General features: G+C 35.3%; 1 protein-coding gene across 1 annotated transcript in view; it reads right to left on the reverse strand.

Moving 5' to 3' along the window:
• Positions 1 to 4,965: 4,965 nt before the first annotated feature.
• LOC149898942 (fatty acid synthase-like) overlaps positions 4,966 to 21,399 on the reverse strand; it is a 72,639-nt gene continuing 56,205 nt past the window's right edge. Inside the window, exons 29-41 of the mRNA XM_090114490.1 lie at positions 20,854 to 20,966; positions 20,221 to 20,382; positions 19,344 to 19,472; positions 18,142 to 18,221; positions 16,861 to 17,016; positions 16,303 to 16,554; positions 11,380 to 11,533; positions 9,074 to 9,278; positions 8,461 to 8,611; positions 8,039 to 8,213; positions 7,255 to 7,431; positions 6,099 to 6,201; positions 4,966 to 5,797 (exon numbers count right to left, since the gene is read on the reverse strand). Of these exons, the coding sequence (XP_089970616.1) occupies positions 5,211 to 5,797; positions 6,099 to 6,201; positions 7,255 to 7,431; positions 8,039 to 8,213; positions 8,461 to 8,611; positions 9,074 to 9,278; positions 11,380 to 11,533; positions 16,303 to 16,554; positions 16,861 to 17,016; positions 18,142 to 18,221; positions 19,344 to 19,472; positions 20,221 to 20,382; positions 20,854 to 20,966 (2,444 nt within the window). The 3' untranslated portion in view covers positions 4,966 to 5,210. The remainder of the gene's footprint in view (positions 5,798 to 6,098; positions 6,202 to 7,254; positions 7,432 to 8,038; positions 8,214 to 8,460; positions 8,612 to 9,073; positions 9,279 to 11,379; positions 11,534 to 16,302; positions 16,555 to 16,860; positions 17,017 to 18,141; positions 18,222 to 19,343; positions 19,473 to 20,220; positions 20,383 to 20,853; positions 20,967 to 21,399) is intronic.

The raw sequence follows: 21,399 nt of genomic DNA on the forward strand, positions 1-21,399 counted from the left end.
AGGGGCAATCTTCGGAACTGATCTGATCGTTAAAATTCTTTCTCTAACAGAAAAAAAATACGTGTGGCACTCGAGGACTGCCGCGGTAAAGCTATCGCATAGCATCGCATCGCTGTGCCCGTTGGAGTGGGGGGTGTTAGGTTTCGCGGAAGAATTCTAACAAATACCCGCGGCCCCATCATTAAAGCGGCTCGACGGAACACAGTGGGGTTTTAGTCGGTAAGAATCCGACATAACCCACGGCTCCTTCCCCGGGGGCCGTGGGTATCTTAGGAAGATTTCCCCACTATAAAAAAAAAGGTTTTATCGTTACGGAAATTTTACATTCGGTCGCCACGCTCAGTCTGAGATAAAAGCTATGCAATAGCTTCAAAAAAATACATGCTTAGCTAAAGAACGCTACAATGCCTAATGTGTTTTTAGTTAACGGCCGCAGTAAGCCACATTCACTGCTAAATTAAAACGTTCCGGATTAGCGAGTAATTATCAAATACCAAGCTCTAGCTAAAACGCACACCTGGAAATTACTAGGAAATAAGTCGACAACAATTGTGCAATTAACATTCTGTTTAAAAAGTTATTTTGTTTATACTAAAATAACAGTTTTGTTATATTTTACAAAGTACAAGCCTTTCTTGAAATGTTATTATAGCTGCAACGTTAACAGTAAGAGAAAGATTTTATGAATAAGATAGGAAATGTTGTATCTTGTAGCAATAGGGAGACCGGGTTTGGTTGTCTCACGGGTTGGTTGTCACAGCGGTCTTAACACAAAACTGAACTATCCAATAAGTCTGTTGAACAGCGTGGCAAGAGCGATACAGTGAAAACACTGTCCCAACTTCGCGTCAGACCGCTCCGATCTGCCGTGAGGGCCTCACGCGTGTTTATTGTTTTCGCACAGCAAAAGTAAATTTTTGTGCTGCTGTGTCGAACCTCGTAATTATACGTTCTTGTTTTACAGTAATAATCTTTCAGTGCATTTGATGATGATGAAATGTGTTTTATAATATCGTAGTATAGTTTTTTAGATATTCATTGATCGGAATTTATTTTCAATTTTATTATCCTAGAACGTGATATGGGGCTCGTTGTCACAAATTTTCGGGGGCTGGTTGTCACATATCAACAAGCCCCCTGTATACGAGATGACTTTATTTGCGTTTTGAGGTTGTTTGTTTTAGCCGTAAATTTTTAATGAACACCGGAAAATCACCCTAACAAACCTGCTGGAAGTCCATCTGTCCTTGATGACTCTATATTGACTCACGATTATTATTGTTTGCTAAAATTGTGATTGATTAATATTCAGACTGAAATAAAGACCGTAGACACGGTTTCATTTGGTTAAGAGTTCTTAATTAAAAACTATTCCGTAAAATTATAAGACCAAAGTGTGACTTTCTATTTATAAATTGCCTGTTATTTAGTATGTGACTACCTACCCTAGGCATTGTGACAACCATCCCTGACCCGGGGTTATAAGTCACATTTTTCTTAAGAGTGAAAATACAAAATATTTCTACAATTGATAATATTACACAAAAATACGTTTATTTCTTTTGTAACAGAATAATTACACTATCTTTTGGTATACAAATATCATTCCTAAACAACGTATTTTGGAAGTTACATAAAAAAAGCTAAAAATGTGACTTTCATCCCCGCTCTCCCTACTTATAAAATAGAAATAACACGCTTTTTTACGTCAAAATTAATGTTGAAGTTTTAATTTACATTTTTTTTAGCTATTGCATAGCTTCTTTCGCGGGCCTTGAGCGCGGGGACCGAATCCAGAAATTACGTAACGAAAAACCTCACGCTCCCCACTCCGACGGACACGGAGGTGTGGCTTGAAGATGAAGGCATGCTATGCAATAGCTTTACCGCGGCAGTCCCCAAGTGCCACACATCTTTTTTATTTCAGGTGTTCCCGGAATCATTCATCGCAGAAGTGTACGGATATCAGATTTTTTATAGAAAAGTTGAATAAATATATGTATTAAATATTGCTATTGTGTTTTTTTTATCTAACCAATTTATCTTTTTACATTGCATAACCTAGCGAGCTAGTAAATGACTCTACTTGTAATATTGTCAATTAAATTACAATAGATTTTTACGCTTTCATGGAAGCTAGCTATAGTACACTAAATTTCAACTAAATCTAACATTGGGCTCATATTTAAACAATAAACCTTTACAAAAAGCATTCTATTAAATCACGTAGGATCTAGGAAATTAATAACGTTTCACATCAAAAGTGTGATCTTGCCAAAGCGTCTAAGAAACGGAAAGCCTACAAATTCCTGTGAGTTGTACAGCCTTAACTTAAGTGAATGTTATATAGGAGCGTTAATGATGTTCTAACAGCTTGCGTGTGCATATTCAGGTGAACATTCAGGGCTTACCTTTCACAATTTTAAGTGCTACTATTTATTGTCGACCTTAAAATGAATTTGTCTTGGTTCGATTTCATTTTTTGGATTTTATTAATTTTGAATTTAGATTACTCATGTTGTATGCACAGACTTAATTATAATTTACAAATAATAAAGAAATGTACGAAATAATAACCTAAAAATTAAAGACCTAAAAATTTGTGTCACTACTTCTTGATATAATTTGTTTGTTACATTGTACGAAAAGCGTTGTAAAATGTATAAAATGCTTGAAAGCAAGCCCTGCTTACGTACATTATTAACAGTATTATAATATGGTTTTTATGTTGTGATGCTAAAATTGACACCAAGAGAATTCGAGAAACTTTCGAGATTATGTCATTATCTACCCATAGTAAGGGCCGGGCACATTACCGTTATAGTGTACAGAGAGGAGGTAAATTACTCCAATCTATTTATGAGGGGAACTGGAACGACTTGCTTGCTGAGAGGACGATTTATGAAGGCCTTGCGGTTGTGTTGTATTGGCGTTTTGAGGAAAACACAAGATTTAATGGAAAATGTACTGGGTTACGTATTCACATACCTGTTAGAGATGCTTTGATGTTATTTTGGGATATTTACATATAATGTAATGTAAGTGTAAGTGATTGCTATGAAATGGTTATTTCTGGTTTTAATCGTAGTTTCATTATAACGTGTTTAATAAAATAATAAACCTCGGTGAAACGTTGTGAATAAAGTATACGAGTTATTTACTATTGATATTCGATTTAGTTTTGTTTTTAAAAATGTATCTATTTACAGTATCTAAGTAATGAAAGAGTATACGCTTGCTATTAATTTGATAATTTCAAGAGTAAAACCAAGAGTAAAACATATCAATCCAAATACGATTATTCCAAGCATAAGAAAGCTGTAAGCTCAAATTAATTGCAATTGTTACCTTTAACTCGTAATTAATGTCACACGTCCAAATCGGAGTGAAATTTCATACAAATCATAAATCACGGTGACAGGCCTACGTGAGAACGAATGTCATGTAATTGAAGTGTCGTTATGCTTCTTGGTCGTTAAATTCAAGCAGAACACGTGTTTTGTTAGAAGTATAGTTTTGGGAGTACCTATGGACAAAGATAAACGTTCTAAATCTATCGTAGTGGCTTAGATCGGCTCGATGGAACACAGTGGGGTTTTAGTCGTTAAGAATCCGACATAACCCACGGCTCCTTCCCCGGGGGCCGTGGGAATCTTTGGAAGATTTCCCCACTATAAAAAAAAGTCATAGGTAGGTATATTTCTATATGATGAAATTAAAATGTATAATATGGTATGAAGTGGGAGGTAAAACTGTAAGTTTTATTCACTTTGATTGTATTTTATCTTTATTTATTTGTAAAAAAATATCAACGGAGAAGTGGTGGTGGAAATGATGATCTAAAAGGTTACTATTTCAAATTTAATAAAAATGTAAAATTTAGTACTATTAATCGATAAGATTCAAAATGTCGTACAATCTATATTTTTCAAATAAGATTTATGAGAATTACGGCCGATTTTTCAAATCCGTCCAATAAATTATTACACGATAATATTAAAATGTCACGTAAACTGTCAAATACGGGCAATTAGAATACGTTTTTAAAATGGTTGTTTTATAAATTATTCGACGAATAAGTTTTAACCAAGGATTGAAAAATCAGCCCTTAGAAAAGAACATACTAATAATTTATACTCTAACACTCGGATAGTATTGATCTAATGCGTTTAAATAAAACACATTAATGTTAATAAAAGGCATAAGCGATCCCGTTATGCCTTTAATTCTGAAATGAGCACATAATTAACTGATAGATAATTGGATACCAATAAATCAGTACTTGATTATTCCAGTTTTGTATTACGTTAATATGTATTTGGTAAATTAAAGACTATATATAAAAAATTAATAGTATTTTGTGGATATTTTACTAGTGGAAAAATAACGAGTTAAGGAATAAATCGGTTTTAGCACGCTATAAATTCTTTGTATTTCATCCGTCTCAACGGGGTGCTATGAGAACCGAAAATCTTATAAGATAGCAAAATTATAACTGAATCATATGAAAAGATCAAATGAAATATATTATTGGCAATAACTGAATAAAAGTGCCTTGAACAAAGGTATCTATAATTAATAGAAAACGAGCATAAGAAAAAAGGTACGGTAAAGGTAAGGTCATATAGACCTATGTATATCCTATACTACTTGCAAATTATTTTCAATTTTATATTTTACTAGCGGTCCGCCCCGGCTTCGCCCGTGGTACATATTTACGTTTTCTCTACATAAAAACCATCCTCGTACTTCAAGGAATATAATAAAAAAAGAATTATCGAAATCGGTTCAGCCGTTCTCGAGTTATGCGCTTACCAACACATTTTGCGATTCATTTTTATATATAAAGATTTACTTTATTGACGGACAAATTGAAATAAAAGGATAATCGAAAGTTCAGGATAGATGATTAATGAAATAGCAAGCATATGGAAAGGATAGGAATAAAACAAGAAAACACAGTCATAATAAAAATCACTTTATTTACTTTTCCCGAAACAAACCCCGTGTACATAATAACAAATAAATATAGTTACATATAACTCTTAAACAACAGAATCTAATTAGTGAATATTTATTTTGGTACTGGTCTTCACTCGAAGAACTTATTATAACTTAGCTAACCTAACAGATCCATAATAATAACTTAAATAAATTAAGTGTGCCTCTTATAAAAAGAATAAGTTAATTCGTCAATATAAGGAAATTACTTAAACTTGAATAGATTTCTGTTTTTCCACCATATTAGTTACTACATTAGTAGAAGTTTTAGGATTGGCATCTTTATTGACAATTTTGTTTATAATATTGGCACAATCTTTGTTTTCCAATATCGTATTGTGGTTTCCTTCTAAATAATGTACGGTAACACTACCCTCAGTTAATTTATCGAGACCGTAATTTTGTTCAAGAGTTACGAAAGGTGGGTTTTCTTTCGGACGCAAGAGGACAATGGGGGCTTTTATTTTGGGGAAGTCTTCTGGTTTGTAATTAATGATCATTTTGAGTCTGTAATAGCAAGCGACGGCCATGTTGCCGATGAATTGTTTGGAGTAGTCGTTATTTTGTATGGGACAGACATCGACCGCGTATTGGACTCTATCTGTGTAGGATTCTATTTCGTTAAGCTTATCTAAAAGAGTGGCGGTTACATCGTTATTGGGGGCAACTATGTCTATGCAATGGCAGATGAGGTTGTTCTGTAATTGTGTGTCAGTTTTGAAGTTAAAGTTCATTGAGAGGATTGCGTAGAGGAAGTCGGGAGCACCGTCTATGCAGAATACTGTGCCTTGGTGGCCTGTGGGAAAGATAATAATTATTGTTAGTTATGAAAGGCAAGTTCTTTTTTAAATTTTTTTGGAGCATTGGAAAATATGGAAATATCATTAATTAAAAAAAATCTATTTTTGGAGCTTTGAAATAATTTGCTATGTTCTGAAAATCGAACTTTTAATTGTGACTGTAAAAAATATCAGTCGTTACGTTATAATTCCGTTTCAATCTAATTAAAATCAAATTTCCAAAATTAATTAAATTTAAATTAATTAAAATGAAAAAGTAAACTCAAAAAAATTGATAGGAAATAAAAACGAAATTACCTTCTTTTTCAAGTCTGGCAGCGAGTCTCAAAGTGGCCATAGTACCGAAACTGTAACCCAGCAGAATGTATGGAGCACCGGGGTTCAGGCGGGACTTCATGTTCTATAACCAAATGATAATTTAGTTGTAGAGATAAATAGCAGAAAGTAGAGTACCATCTCTATGTAGAGTGGTAGAGCGTTAATTTCCAAAACAACAACAACTGAATCGGACATACGTTTAGTTTGCGCACGTGGAGTTCACTCACCGTGTAGAGCACATTTTACGCATTTAGTTAGCGCATATAGAGCACAGAGATCTAGTTTCTCGCATACATAGAGCGAGAAACTAGATGACACATAATAAAAATATATAGTACGTTCCACACCTAGTTTGTGCATGTAGAGCTTACTCACCATGTAGAGCACACTTATATAGACCACACGCATGTAAAGAAACACGCATGTAGAGCACACACGTGTAGAGCACAAGCATTAGAGCACACGCATGTAGAGCACACACGTGTATAGCACACGCATATAGAGCACACTCATATAGAGCACACTCATATAGAGCACACTCATATAGAGCACACGCACATGTAGAGCACACTCATATAGAGCACACTCATATAGAGCACACGCACATGTAGAGCACACTCATATAGAGCACACTCATATAGAGCACACGCACATGTAGAGCACACTCATATAGAGCACACACGTGTAGAGCACACTCATATAGAGCACACTCATATAGAGCACACGCACATGTAGAGCACACTCATATAGAGCACACACATATAGAGCACACTCATACAGAGCACACTCATATAGAGCACACACATGTAGAGCACACACATGTAGAGCACACTCATATAGAGCACGCACATGTAGAGCACACACTCACCGTGTAGAGCACGTCCACCAGCGCCTCCAGCTCCTGGCTGGGCGCGTCGCCGGCGAGCTGCAGCACGCACATGTAGAGCACACACTCACCGTGTAGAGCACGTCCACCAGCGCCTCCAGCTCCTGGCTGGGCGCGTCGCCGGCGAGCTGCAGCACGCACATGTAGAGCACACACTCACCGTGTAGAGCACGTCCACCAGCGCCTCCAGCTCCTGGCTGGGCGCGTCGCCGGCGAGCTGCAGCACGCACATGTAGAGCACACACTCACCGTGTAGAGCACGTCCACCAGCGCCTCCAGCTCCTGGCTGGGCGCGTCGCCGGCGAGCTGCAGCACGCACACACGCAAGCGCAGTCTCTTGCACAGCGGCTCTAGTGCAGACGCACAGCCCTCCAAACCGGGCACCATGAATATTACGCGCTCTTCGTCGTTTATTGTTATCTCGTTCTAGGGCAAAACAAAAAAAAAGTGTAAAAAAAAGTGTCGGTCAAAAGTGGACCAAGGATGGATCCCTGGAAACCCATTGAACTAAGATGACAGGAAAATGAATGTAACGGAAACTAGTTTTGTGTGTCAAGTGTTTAAATAAAATAAGAAACGAAAAAAATTTTAATAATATGATGTATTTCATGAAATTCGATTATAATTGAATTTTAAACGATTTGTTACGTCAACGTAATCAAATGCTTTCACAAATTCTAAAGTTGTTGAAACAACCTATGGACCCACAAAAATAAAAAGAAAACGTGTGGCCCTCAGGGACTGCCGCGGTAAAGCTATTGCATGCTATGCCTTCAAGCCACACCTCCGTGGCCGTCGGAGTGGGGAGCGTGAGGTTTTTCGTTACGGAATTTCTGGATTCGGTCCCCGCGCCGCCCGCGATAGAAGCTATGCAATAGCTTAATATGGATTGTTTTTTTTTATGAAAAAAAGTGTGGCATTGGTTTTAAAATAAAAGTTTAAATAACAAAGATCCGGGTAAAAAATTGATTTTTTCCCTCTTCACTACATTCCATTTACAAATACTTCAATATTATCATGCCATATTCCTTACCTCAGTGCCATCGCTGACCATAGTGGGCATGTAGACCAGCGGCTCGCTAGCCACCTTCTCATCCCCGAAGTTCCTGATCAGCACCCGCAGACCGACTCCACCCTCAGCGGCCACTGGGACTGCGGACACTGACGTGGATGCTGCTGCTTCGCGTTGTGCTGTTAGTTCTACTAGCCTGTAAAAATAAATGTTTTAATCCATACTAATATTATAAATGCGAAAGTAACTCTGTCTGTGTGTCTGTTACTCAATCACGCCTTAACGCCTGAACCAATTTGCATGAAATTTGGTATAGAGATATTTTGATACCCGAGAAAGGATATAGGATAGGTTTTATCCCGGAAATCCTACGGGAACGGGTTTTTCTTTGAAAACGCGGGCGAAGCCGCGGGCGGAAAGCTAGTTTCATATAAATCACTTACCTAGCGAACGTCAAAGTTCTAATATCCTGCGCTGTGAGGAAGATCTCGAACTCTCTCTCGAGCGTCTGTTTGATTTCCACCGCCATCATACTGTCCATACCCAGTTCGGCGAGAGACACTTGCTGAGATACTGTCTTGAGATCCTTGATACCTTTGGGCAAAATATTTATTATATTGGTGTAAATTTTATTAATTGGTAAGGAATTTCCTTCCTAAGGTTAACGTTTTCAGTAAGGAAATTGTACATTTATTGGAGGGTGCAAGTAATTAGTAATCATTATATTGTATTTCTCAGAATTTGATTGACTGCAACAGATTGATTGCAATAATATTATTGGAAATTTCAATAACAGAATTCGGGAAAATGCAAGTTGATAAATAATTTAAATTGTAAATATATAATTGAAACGCGAATTCAGACAAATTTCAGATAATTTCGTATGAAAGGAATGAATAATAAGGCACAATAAGTGAAGTTATTCTATCGCGGAAAACGATAATTTTTGAAAATTAACAATAAAACTAACAAAAATATGCCAAACTCTTGGAAAAAAAGCGCCCGAAAAGCCCTTTTTTACTGGTTCTCAGGAAAGTAAATAGTAACGTAACTCACCCATGATCTGAGCTACAGCATCCACAATATTGCCACAACCAGATCCTCCCGCCTTCTTCTCAGCGACAACAATAGAGGAAACGATCACAGCATCCTGCTTCAGGAACTTGTCGAGCGCTAACAGGCAGGAGGAGATACGTTGTTGTAAAGTTCCTCCGATTTCAAGCTGGACATCATCGTCCTGCATGTCTGCTACTAGACCCACCTGTGGTAATAGTTATTTTATAGATTAACTAGTGGTCCGCCCCGGCTTCGCACATGTTTAAACTATCCTATCTCTCAAGTTGGATCGAATTGGATCGCACATGGTGTGCGAATTTTATTGCAATCGGTTAAGTGGTTTAGGTGTCCATTGAGGACAAACATTTTATATATTGTACGTATATATTAAGATTATTTAATTATAAGAATTATCAACGTTTGTTTACATTGCTGAACTAACCATTAATTAGATACTTATTATTTTTAACGTAATGTAACAAACAAATACAGGTATTTACATCATGCAGACATAAAATTCACATACTAACTATTAATTTACTACGGAAAAAAACAAATAAAAAATGGAAATGTGGCAATCTAAAATCGTAAAGTAAAGGCAAAAATATGCCATATATGTTGTTGTTGTCCTTTTTCGAGCACATATCTTACATGTTAACTAAGTGTGCTATTGTAATTTTTGAAAAGTCGATTTCTGAAACACTGAAAAGCAAGAATATATATACTGCACATGCAAAATAAAATATATATATTTAGAAATGTATTATTGTTGTTTAATTTTGATTGGGTCCAGCTGAAAATTTCCTCTAGTAAAATAGTTATAATTTTTCACATTTTATTAATTTAATAATTTTATACTAAAATCTAAAAGGTATTGAAGATGAGTCCATAACCTGTTTTTCCGTATCTAATCTTAAGATTCAGACCAACTAAAAGAGTTTGTCTTACAAAATATGTTAAACATGAAAACAGCGAGCACTCTCAGCGACGCTTGAAACTCCCAGCAAAGCGACGCGTTAGGTACAAAAGAATAAATTCAGGTCACACGACGGCAAAGGCTCTATACCTAATGAGTTTTGAGGAGCTACGAATACGAATAATTATTACGTTTTTTAACGATAATTACTGAGCCTGTATGGGAAAGTGTTATGTGCGTGTGCTTTGAATTTATTTTTAAATATAAAGAAAAATGTAGGCTGTGGTTCGTGATTAATTAAAGGCGAGAAAGTATTCGCAAGGAAGAGGAAATAGCTTTTAGATTTGTATGCTCATTTTAAGTTGTAAATTAATTATTTCAAGAGACATCGTATTCTGTAACTTATGTCACACCACCTCTTGTTGTTGTAAGCAGATTATGCTTAAAACATCTCATCCATACTAATATTATAAATGCGAAAGTAACTCTGTCTGTCTGTCTGTTACTCAATCACGCCTAAACTACTGAACCAATTTACATTAAATTTGGTATGGAGATATTTAGATACCCGAGAAAGGACATAGGCTACTTTTTATCCCGGGAAATTGACGCAATCCCGGAAATCCCACGGGAGCGGGAACTATGCGGGTTTTTCTAATGACTGCGCGGGCGAAGCCGCGGGCGGAAATCTAGTAAAAAATAAATATAATATTATGTCTCCTTCGTTAATATTAAAAAAAAATGTTGTGTGGTTTTATGAAACCACGGTAAAACTGAAACTATTCGAACGGTTCCGAACACTGCTTTGTGTAGCGCATGTCGCGTGACGGCGATACACGCGACATGCGCTACACAGACCAAAAAGTTTGAGACGATGTAATAAAAGTTTCACTTTAATAATATAGATTTAATTATGCAAATATATTGAAATATATTTTATTTCGATTTTGTTTTTATCTGCATTTATAAAAGTAAAAAGCTTACTTCATTGTAACCGTTCAAGAGCTGTGAAAGGAACTTTAGCTAAGAGGTGTAGCGAGCTGAATATTTTATTGGTTTATTTATTAAATTTATAATAATGAAATTTTGTTTTACTCACAATTTTATTTGAGTGCTTTTACGTACTATTTATTACCATGAAACGAAATATAAGAATATACGAAATTTTTATACGATAATAATAAGAATCAGTTGGCAAGTACATAGTCGAGGAAGGCAAAAAGACAAAAAAATTGAAGCGGTTCTCATGGTCTCAGTTTTCTGTTGAGTCGTGTGTAGTGCAGTGTGAAGTGCAGACTACTGTGTAGTATACCACAGTGCAGTTGCAGTGTATTTAGTTTAGTGCAGTGTGTTGTAGTTTGTAGTTTTGTGTGTAGTATGCAATACTTACATCACCAACAGCACCCCATTGCACAGCAAGGGCCGGTAGGCCGAGCTTCTTACGCCACTCGCAAATACGTTCCATGACTGAGTTCGACATGCCGTAGTTGGTCTGTCCGGCGTTACCGCGACCGCATGACACGGACGAGAATATTACGAAGTCCCTGATTGAAAATGAATGATTATATTTTTACTTAAAATTTGAGAGAAGAGAAGGGACAGAGAAAGCGACTTTGTTTTATACTATCCGTGATAGTCAAAAACAAACTTTCCATAAATAAAACAAACAATTTTCCGTAATCCATCTGTGTCTATTTATAGGCTCGATAAATATAAACAAAGAAAATGTGCTTAAAAACTCTTCGTAATTTGTTATAGTTCAAACAAAGTTACCGAACTTTTGGATAACTGTCGATTTTCCAAATATTTGCAGCACAAATAAAATACAGATAGGATAAAAAATAGACACACTTTGAACTGATAAACCGAAGTTGTATTGATTTTATAAAACTTGTATGTTTGCGTACAAACAAGTTTAATTCAGCTTCGCCACGCGAAATGAAAAAGTTTATTCGGATGGAAAAAACTATATAGTTAAGTTTATAAATATAGTTGATTCTATGATGGTTGTGTGTTTTTGTACATCCGCTCGTCAAACGTTCATTGTTTATGGTATAATAAACATACACACTGTTATTACAAAAAAGTTAAGCGCATGTTGAACACGTGTTTAAAAAATTGTCTATTACAAAACCGTGTTTAACCCCTGATTAGTGTTAGACACTGTTTAAACACTGTTTAAATTTAGACACGAGTCAACGCTTGTCTAAAGTCCTATTTAACCTCAAAGTTACAGCTAAATAATTAAATCTGTGTGAGTGTGAGCTATAAAAATTTTGTAACAAAACTAAAAACATTAAAACAAATTAAAAACATCAATAGCAATGGATCTAGGCTTCATTGATTTAATTATTTGTTTATTTGATTGATTTAATTATTAATTGATGATATTGATAGAGAAGATTTAGATTACATGGATATTTTTTTTTATTTTTTTAATTTTAAATTTACATAAACGATCGTCACGAAAATACAAATAGAGATACAAATCGCAACAATAATTTGTGACAACTGACAATGACAAACTGACAAGCGCGTTTCATTTCTTCGAACTGTTGTTTGTTAGATTATTTTCATTGTTCCAAAACTTATTTATAACAGCTGTGTATAACAGCGTATTCATTAAAATAGTACAAATATTCGCAGAATACAAGCAACCAAATATATAATAAGACTATTTAAACAATTTAAACATAATTTTCTGCATAGGATCACGTAACTGATTTACTTAAAAAGGAACGTTATGGAATGAACTGTAGACATTTGAACGAAAGTTATGTAGTGTTGCTATTTTAAAATAACATTTGGCTGCCTAACGATGTTTTAGCTAATCAAAAGATAAACACTGTTTTGTAATAGAGAAAGTTAGACACATCTTTAGACAGAGTTTAAAGCTCTAAATGCTGTTTAACTAAACACGTGTTTAGGCATTGTTTAACATCTTTTTTGTAATAACACTGACAGGCTTTGATGTGCCTTTTTCGTTTTTGGTAATTCAATGTGGTATCTATTATACAATTTTTACGTGGACATAGAGGGACATCTATACTAATATTATAAAGAGGAAAGGTTTGTAGTTATGTATGTATGTATGTATAGTTTTCACGCATAAACTACTGGACCGATTTCAAAAATTCTTTCACCATTAGAAAGCTGCATCTTCACTGAGCAATATACGCTATATTGCATTTTCAAAAAAATTAGAGATCCTTACCAAAAATGCAATAATATACCTAACCCAAGGTGTAAAAAAATCCTTAATAAAAATTCTGTCATTGCGTGCGCTGCGGAATCTATTCCTTGAAGTACGAGGATGGTTCTTATGAAAAAAATCGTAAACATGTAGGTACCACGGGCGAAGCCGGGGCGGACCGCTAGTGTTATAATAAAAGGATTTGTTTGGTCGATTGTAATAATTATTCCACGTTCATATATTTATATGCGATAAAAAAGAGACTGTCGTCTAAAATACTAAAAGATTGTCTCATGTTAAAAATACAAATTAATCAAGTGTTGTAATCATCAAATTCACTATTGCATTAATGTTGTTAAGGTACTACAAAATAATGAAAAATAAGAAAACATTAAGTTCAGAAAATCAGAAATAAATAATGAAATCAAGAGTTTGACTGACATAAATAAAACATTTTTATCAACTTTTCATCTAAAAATATAAACGCTGTAAATCATAAGAAATACTTAAACCAAACACCTGTTAAACACGCGATTAAACCTAAACGGAACGTTACCGTGGCAAGTAAATCAGAAACATTTGTTAACAAGAGATTTATGGCCCGAGTTCAAAGGTTGTACGATTACAAAACGTCAGTTTTATAAGTTAACCAATGGTTATGGATTTATCGTTTAACTTTTGTATTTACTTATTGTTTTCTTGTTTTTGATAGAAGAATAAGTTTTGCATGAATCGTGGGTAAAATTTAATATTTTCAGAAAAGTTACGTGCTATCTGACGGACAGACAGACAGATGGAGAAACTGGGCAACTGATAAATATTGGGGCTACTTATAATTAACTAATTTATGTCTTCAATTAAAATTAAATAAATAAATAAATATTAAATAATAAATAAATATTATAGGACATTATTACACAAATCGACCTAGTCCCACAGTAAGCTCAATTAAGGCTTGTGTTGTGGGTACTAGGCGACGATAAATATAATATTTAATAAATACATATATAGATAATAACACCCAGACCCAAGAACAAATAATTGAGTTCATCACACAAATATTTGCCCTGACCGGGGATCGAACCCGGGACCGTCGGCTCAGTAGGCAGTTACTTTACCACTGCGCCAACCGCGTCGTCAATATTATTAATTACATTTATTTTCCTTAATTTTCGACCAAGAAAGTAAAGAGTTATACGAACTTTTACACTATGCTAAAGTTTATGCTAGAAGCCGTAAGTTTGTCCATCCAATGTTAGTTTTCAAAAGGACTGGCTTCTCCATTTGTATTCCATAAACATTTATAAAAAGAAATCTTGCATCGAATTTCCAAATCATAAGAATTTTCTTCTCTATTTTTATTCATAAAAATGTCAAAGGAAATCTAACATAGACATGTCAACTTGTAAAGAAATCAGTTTTTAACACCCTTTTATTAGCTTCATGTTTAAATGTAACCGACTCCTTTAGATTCGATTTTACCCACTTAAAGGCCGATTTTTCATTTCTTGGTTAAAACTTATTCGTCGAATAATGTATAAAACTACCATTTTAAAAACGTATTCTAATTGCCCGTATTTGATAGTTTACGTGACATTTTAATATTATCGTGTAATACTTTATTGACCGGATAAGTTTTAACTAGGGAATGCAATCCCGATCCCGCGGGATCCCGATCTCGCGAGATCTCGTGTAATTTTTCGGGATCAATCCCGACGCATTATATGACGAGATCCCGTTCGAGATTGACGGGATTGGGCGGCAGTGGTCAGCGACGCAACACACAACCACTCGGGGCGCAAGCGGCTTCTAAAAGTCCTTTTGCACGTATATCCACGTCCACGAGCTTAGACAAATTAGAATCTACCATTAAAAAAGAAATGGATTTGTTTGAGTGTGGAGGAACAAGGGGGCGATTTTTGCAGTTTGCATACAGGGTGTAATCGTTAAGTGTGCACAGGCGATTATTCCATAACTATTATAGATATCAAAAAACTTTAAACTGATATTGAAAGTACTATACCTAATGAGTAAAATGACAATAAGAACTTTTTTAAAGTAAAACGAGAAATATCCAAAAATGTTACATGAAACGCTCCCATACATTTGATTTCCCATACATGTTGTATTCAAAGCAAATGTTCGAAATGCCATCCTCGATATGGAATACCATTGTATTCCACATCGAGCTCTATTTACAGTTTCTGAATGAACTTTCATTAAAATTAGCGAAGTAATTAAAGCACAAAATCAAATATATAAGCAAAACCTTTCATATTAAATGTATGAAATAGTCATATTTCATACTAAATATATGGGAGCGTTTCAAGTCACATTTTTGGATATTTCTCGTTTTATTTATAAAAAGTTAATAATGTCATTTTACTCGTTAGGTAAAGGGCTTTCGATATCAGTTAAAAGTTTTTTGAAATCTGCAATAGTTACGGAATAATCGCCTGTGCACACTTAACGATTACACCCTGTATAATTGCTTCGCCAGTGGCGAATCGCCACGCTGTTGGCAACCAGCGTTGAGTCGGAGAGGGCATTCTCAGCAGCGGGGTACATTGCAACGGACATTAGATGCCGTTTAGCAGATAAAACTATTAATACCCTTTGTTTTTTAAGGAGTCATTTAACATTTTATTTAGCTTATTGTTTTGATTACCTAATTTATCTTCGTTAATTTCTTTACCACCTGATTATTATTTAGTTGGTAAGATTAAAGAATAAAGGTTTTTATTTTCTTTCGAGTAATATGTTATTTGAGTTAACCTTACAAATCACAAACAAGCAGTTATTAGCTTTTTCAGTCATCTGAACTCAACATTTTTTTTAAATTAGACGGGATCCCGAAAATTCCGGGATCCCGCGGGATTGATATTTCTAATCCCGCGGGATCCCGAATTTGCAATCTCGAGTCGGGATTGCATTCCCTAGTTTTAACCAAGCATTGAAAAATCGGCACTTAAACGGACAAATTTTATTCAAACTTTGTACACTTATTAAGGATAAGTGACAATACAATAATTTATGCGTGTTTTTTTTCTATATTAATTATGATTATTTAATTCTATAGCAATAAATCCTCTAGAAAAAAAAGATTATAACATTACTCACTTCAATTTCGGGCACAATTTCTTCGAGTATTTGTCCAAGTGCATAGTGGCCACGGCTTTAGGTCCGAACGACGTCCTGAAAGTTTCCGGGGTTTGATTCTGGAAGATGGAGTCCTTCAAAATGACGGCCAAATTAAAGATGGCTTCCACTGGGCCCATGGCGTTCGCCATTTTGAGCATTTGCTCACAGCCTTCTTCTGTTGTGATGTCGTGGGTTGAGATTTGCACATCCGCTCCGTATCCTGCCCAAGCTCTGTGAGGAAATAATTGAAATTGTTTATTTCATTGTTTTTTTTGACGTGACGTCTTATAATTCGATAGAGCCGGCTGCACGCACGAAAAAACATGACTCATGCGGCGTTACCTCGCTCTGAGGCGTTCCATGTAAGGCTTGAAGTGCAAACGAGAGCGCGGAACGAGCGACAAAGCAAGCACGCATAAACTACTGGACCGATTTTGATGAAATTTGGCACAGATAATCTTTAGACCCTGAGAAAGAGCAAGCTACCTTTTATTGCGAAATATGTACGGACGGCTAGTTATTAATAATGCTACTCACTTCAACCTCGACGCCTGGTATCCATTAGTGATGCCTCTTCTAGAAGTCAACAACACTTTTCTAGCTCCTCTCAAAATGAGCCAATCAGCGAGCTCAAGACCGAAGCCTCCGAGACCACCAACCACTACGTAGCACATGTCGTCTGTGCACATGTACCTGGGAGTTAAGTTTAACTTAAATGGTTGCTTAGTTTTTTTTTAATCTTATATATAAAAATGAATCGCAAAATGTGTTGGTAAGCGCATAACTCGAGAACGGCTGAACCGATTTCGATCATTCTTTTTTTATTATATTCCTTGAAGTACGAGGATGGTTTTTATGTAGAGAAAACGTAAATATTATGTACCACGGGCGAAGCCGGGGCGGACCGCTAGTATATATATATAAATGAATCGCAAAATGTGTTGGTAAGCGCATAACTCGAGAACGGCTGAACCGATTTCGATAATTTTTTTTTTATTATATTCCTTGAAGTACGAGGATGGTTCTTATGTAGAGAAAACGTAAACATGTACCACGGGCGAAGCCGGGGCGGACCGCTAGTATTAAATAAATACTTATATAGATAATTAACACTTAGACACAGAGCAAACATCTATGTTCATCACACAAATATTTGCCCCGGGTTGGAATCGAACCCACGATCTCTGGCTTGGAAGGCAGGGCCACTACCAACCAAGCCAACCGGTCAGTCAGTTTAAACTTAGGTTTTAGGTGAGTGAAACTAAAATTGTAACTGAAGTTAAATAATAAGCACTATTTAATAAAAAATAACAATTAGATATAATTATGATTTACAAAACAGAATGTTTAAAATCAAAACCTTTATAAATTTATATTTTTAAGCATTTCAATGCTTTAAAACCAAAAATATCAATTTCATCAAAACCTTTGTTGCTACATGCAAAGATTGACAATGAGTCTTGTATTTCTTACTATAAATCTTATTTTAGTCGTATTCTTATAATGCATCCATTACCGATTATTATCAGATCAGGGCCCGTAGACAAAGTAACAATTAAAAAACGATAACGAAGTTAAAAAAGGAAAAATGTATGGTATTGACATTGACATTAGATCCCATACATTTTTGCCTTTTCTAACTTCGTTATCGTTTTTTAATTGTTACTTTGTCTAAGGCCCCACCCAGGGTTCTTATTTCTTTTCGAACCACTATAACAATATCATTGCACGTTAATTTAAAAAATAATAACGTCAATTTGTCTTGTATTCAAAATTGTTGATGAAAAAAAAAATGAATTGAAAATATCAATGATTTACCTAGGCAGAGCGTTAACAGGCATGGTAGTTGGTTTAACTGGACGGTTTGTGCGTTCTTCATCACGGATCTTTACAATTACCTAGAAAACAAAAAAATATTGTTTTTAATTCTCATGATGGAGATAAGAATGGTGACTATGATGATGGACGATGATGAGTAATAAAAAGCGCGGGTGATAATAGTAGTGATGATTATTTCGATGATGAAGAACTCAATCTTGATAAATATTGGTATAAGTAATAATGATAAGTATAACGAGTCATATACAGGCGTCCTACTTTTGGTATACTAAGCTCAAAGGAGGTTATAGTTTTGCATACGCTGAGTACGTAAAAAATACTTATAAAATTCCAGACGCATTTTTTTTCGGATAGATGAATTCTTAAAACTCTATGTGTACACACATACACAAAATTCTCATATTAGCGAAGCGGTATATGCCGGCTGCGCGAAGCTAGAGAAGAAAACATGAATTTTCAAGAACGTAATTTTGTTTTTTTTTGTATTTTTTATATGATCAGTGTATACAAGACTACAAGTCCCTATGCGATTAGTATACCAATAGTAGGACACCCTGTATAATAACCGAAAGCTGTTCATTTGTACAGATACAATGTTGATAACAATGTCTTGGTAGTGATAACTATTGGTAATGGTGATGACCATAATGATTACTTACCTAGTGCAAAAAAAAGACGGGTTGCACTCCGGGAGTGCCGGCAGAAGTGAAAACTTGATTATTAACGTTGAGCATGTTTGATATTTTGGAATGGTATCCGTCTTACGCTTTTTCGATCAGCTCACGTGTCCTGACGCGAGTTTAAGATTTTATATCCATTACAGAAAAAGGGCTCAACGCCGCTAAAGAAGTTTTCACTTCAAAAATATAAAGATAATGAACAAGTTCTCACTCTTCCAAATCATCTAAATAATATCAATGTAGTAGATATTAACGAAAATAAATGTTTGCGTGTACTAGTGTACACACGTAAGAAGTGAAACTTCTTTATGACCTTATTTTTTCAATAAAATAATTTAAACTTTACAGAAATACGTAGAATCACGCGTGGTAGGGATGAGAAAAAGAAAGCGCATAACGGAAAAATGTCACGCGTAACGAAAAAATGTTACACTAAATTTTTTTCCAACCCCGATGAAGAAGTTTCACTTCAACAATATTTATAATAACATAATATCTCACTTTGCCAATATGTTTGCCAGCAGCCATGTATCTGAAGGCGGTTTCCACCTCGTTCTTCTGGAACGTGCAGTATGTGAGCGGTCGGACTGCACCACTCTCTATACCCGTGAGGAGGAGTTCTTGCAACTTCTGTGTACATACATGAATGAATGAATATTATTATAGGACATTATTACACAAATCGACCTAGTCCCACAGTAAGCTCAATTAAGGCTTGTGTTGGGGGTACTAGGCGACGATAAATATAATATTTAACAAATACATATATATAGATAATAACACCCAGACCCAAGAACAAATAATTGAGTTCATCACACAAATATTTGCCCTGACCGGGGATCGAACCCGGGACCGTCGGCTCAGTAGGCAGTTACTTTACCACTGAATGAATAAATACTTTATTTGCACTAGAAACAAAAATAATAACAAAAAACATAGACAATAGAAAAACGTACAAAAAGGCGGCCTTATCGCTAATACAGCGATCTCTTCCAGGCAACCTTAGGTTACGGATCATGAGAATGTACATGTTTTGTATTAGTAGGGGATATGTGTAAAAAGGTATTGTATATAAATGTTAGATGGGAAAATTTAGCATATCTGGATGATTTTTATTGAAAAAACGAGACGAATTCAGCAAATAGAACGGCTTCGTAGTAATTACCTTATTAATTTGGAAAAAAGTTAATTTTATAATTTTTTTTGAGAAGAGAAATAACTGCTTTAGGTAAGTATTTTATTATTTTAAAGTGTAAATATTGACGTAAACGTAGTACAAATGATAACAACTCATCAAGTATGTAGAAAATTTTGAAAAGATTGTTTTAAAAAATTTGAAGATTTTTATAATTAAAAAGCATTAATAAACAAAACGAACCTTTCTAAACTCAAAGCTCTGGTCGAAGATGTAGTCCAACATGATCCCGTGGAAGGAGGTCTCCTTGAGGAAGAAGTACATGCCGATGGGCGTGTTGTTGCTGATGTCGAACTTGCCGATCTCGAGGAAACGCCCGCGGTAACCAAGGCAACGGACGGACGCCTTGTGAAGAAAATTTAAATAATAAATAAATAATAAACACTTTATTGTACAATGTAAACATATTAAATACAATAACATACGAAATGAATCTTCACCGTACAAATTGCTCATCGCTTATCGCTTTGAAGCGATTTCTTCCAGGCAACCTTGGAAGATTGAAAAAGGTAGATAGTTAATTTAGTAGAATTTAGTAAAAGGAAAGTATTAGTAATGTAGTAATATAATGAGATGTTGAAAAGGACAAGCCTGGTAAGAAGTTAGTCAGACAATGAAAAGAAGAAAGTAAGGAGTTAAACTAAAAAAATGGTTGGATCCGGGAAGTTTTAATAAAAAAAGTAACATTTCATAAGAATGGTATACAAATATTAACCAAGAAAACTCGCCTTTAAAAAATATTGTGTAAAAGGTCTGGTAAAATCAATTCTTTTAAATGATATCTTTTTACTAAAATAAAATGTGTTAAAAACGAACCTGTAGTTTGTCATCAGACAGTGAGTTGAGAACCATATCAACACCCTTGCCGTTTGTCTCGCGACGGATCATGTCCTCGAAGGACGTGTCACGGGAGTTGCCGATGTGGCTATCTGTTGAGAAATTAAATTATTTTTTTATAAATGCCATAAAACCAGAAATATAAATTCTATTATTTTTTTTTTCACGTATAGGTGCAGAATATCCCATTGACCACCGAGCGGCCCGATCGGGCCGCGACACAATAGATTTTCTATTGTGTCTGTGATTCAGGGACTGAGGGAATATAGAACAGTTTTCTACCTAACCTTTGGGAAAGTTTTACATTTTTTACGCCCCAAAGCCGTCAGAACCTGCATGAATAAGGATGGATTCCCCACGTTGCATTTAACCTAGGTTTAGTTGGCCAAGTGTTAACCAACTATTACGAAGTTTAATTGGCTAAGTACACAGTATACATACCCTTAAGCTGTGGGAACAGTTTCTTGATAAAGGCCCTCTTCTCCGCAGTCCCCACGTTGCATTTAACCAACTATTACCTAGGTA

Source organism: Colias eurytheme, chromosome 21, assembly GCF_061535395.1.
Source record: "Colias eurytheme isolate Ceu_HAF_F1 chromosome 21, ilColEury1 Martin Lab GWU primary, whole genome shotgun sequence".
In the NCBI taxonomy this organism is placed as follows: Eukaryota; Metazoa; Arthropoda; class Insecta; order Lepidoptera; family Pieridae; genus Colias; species Colias eurytheme.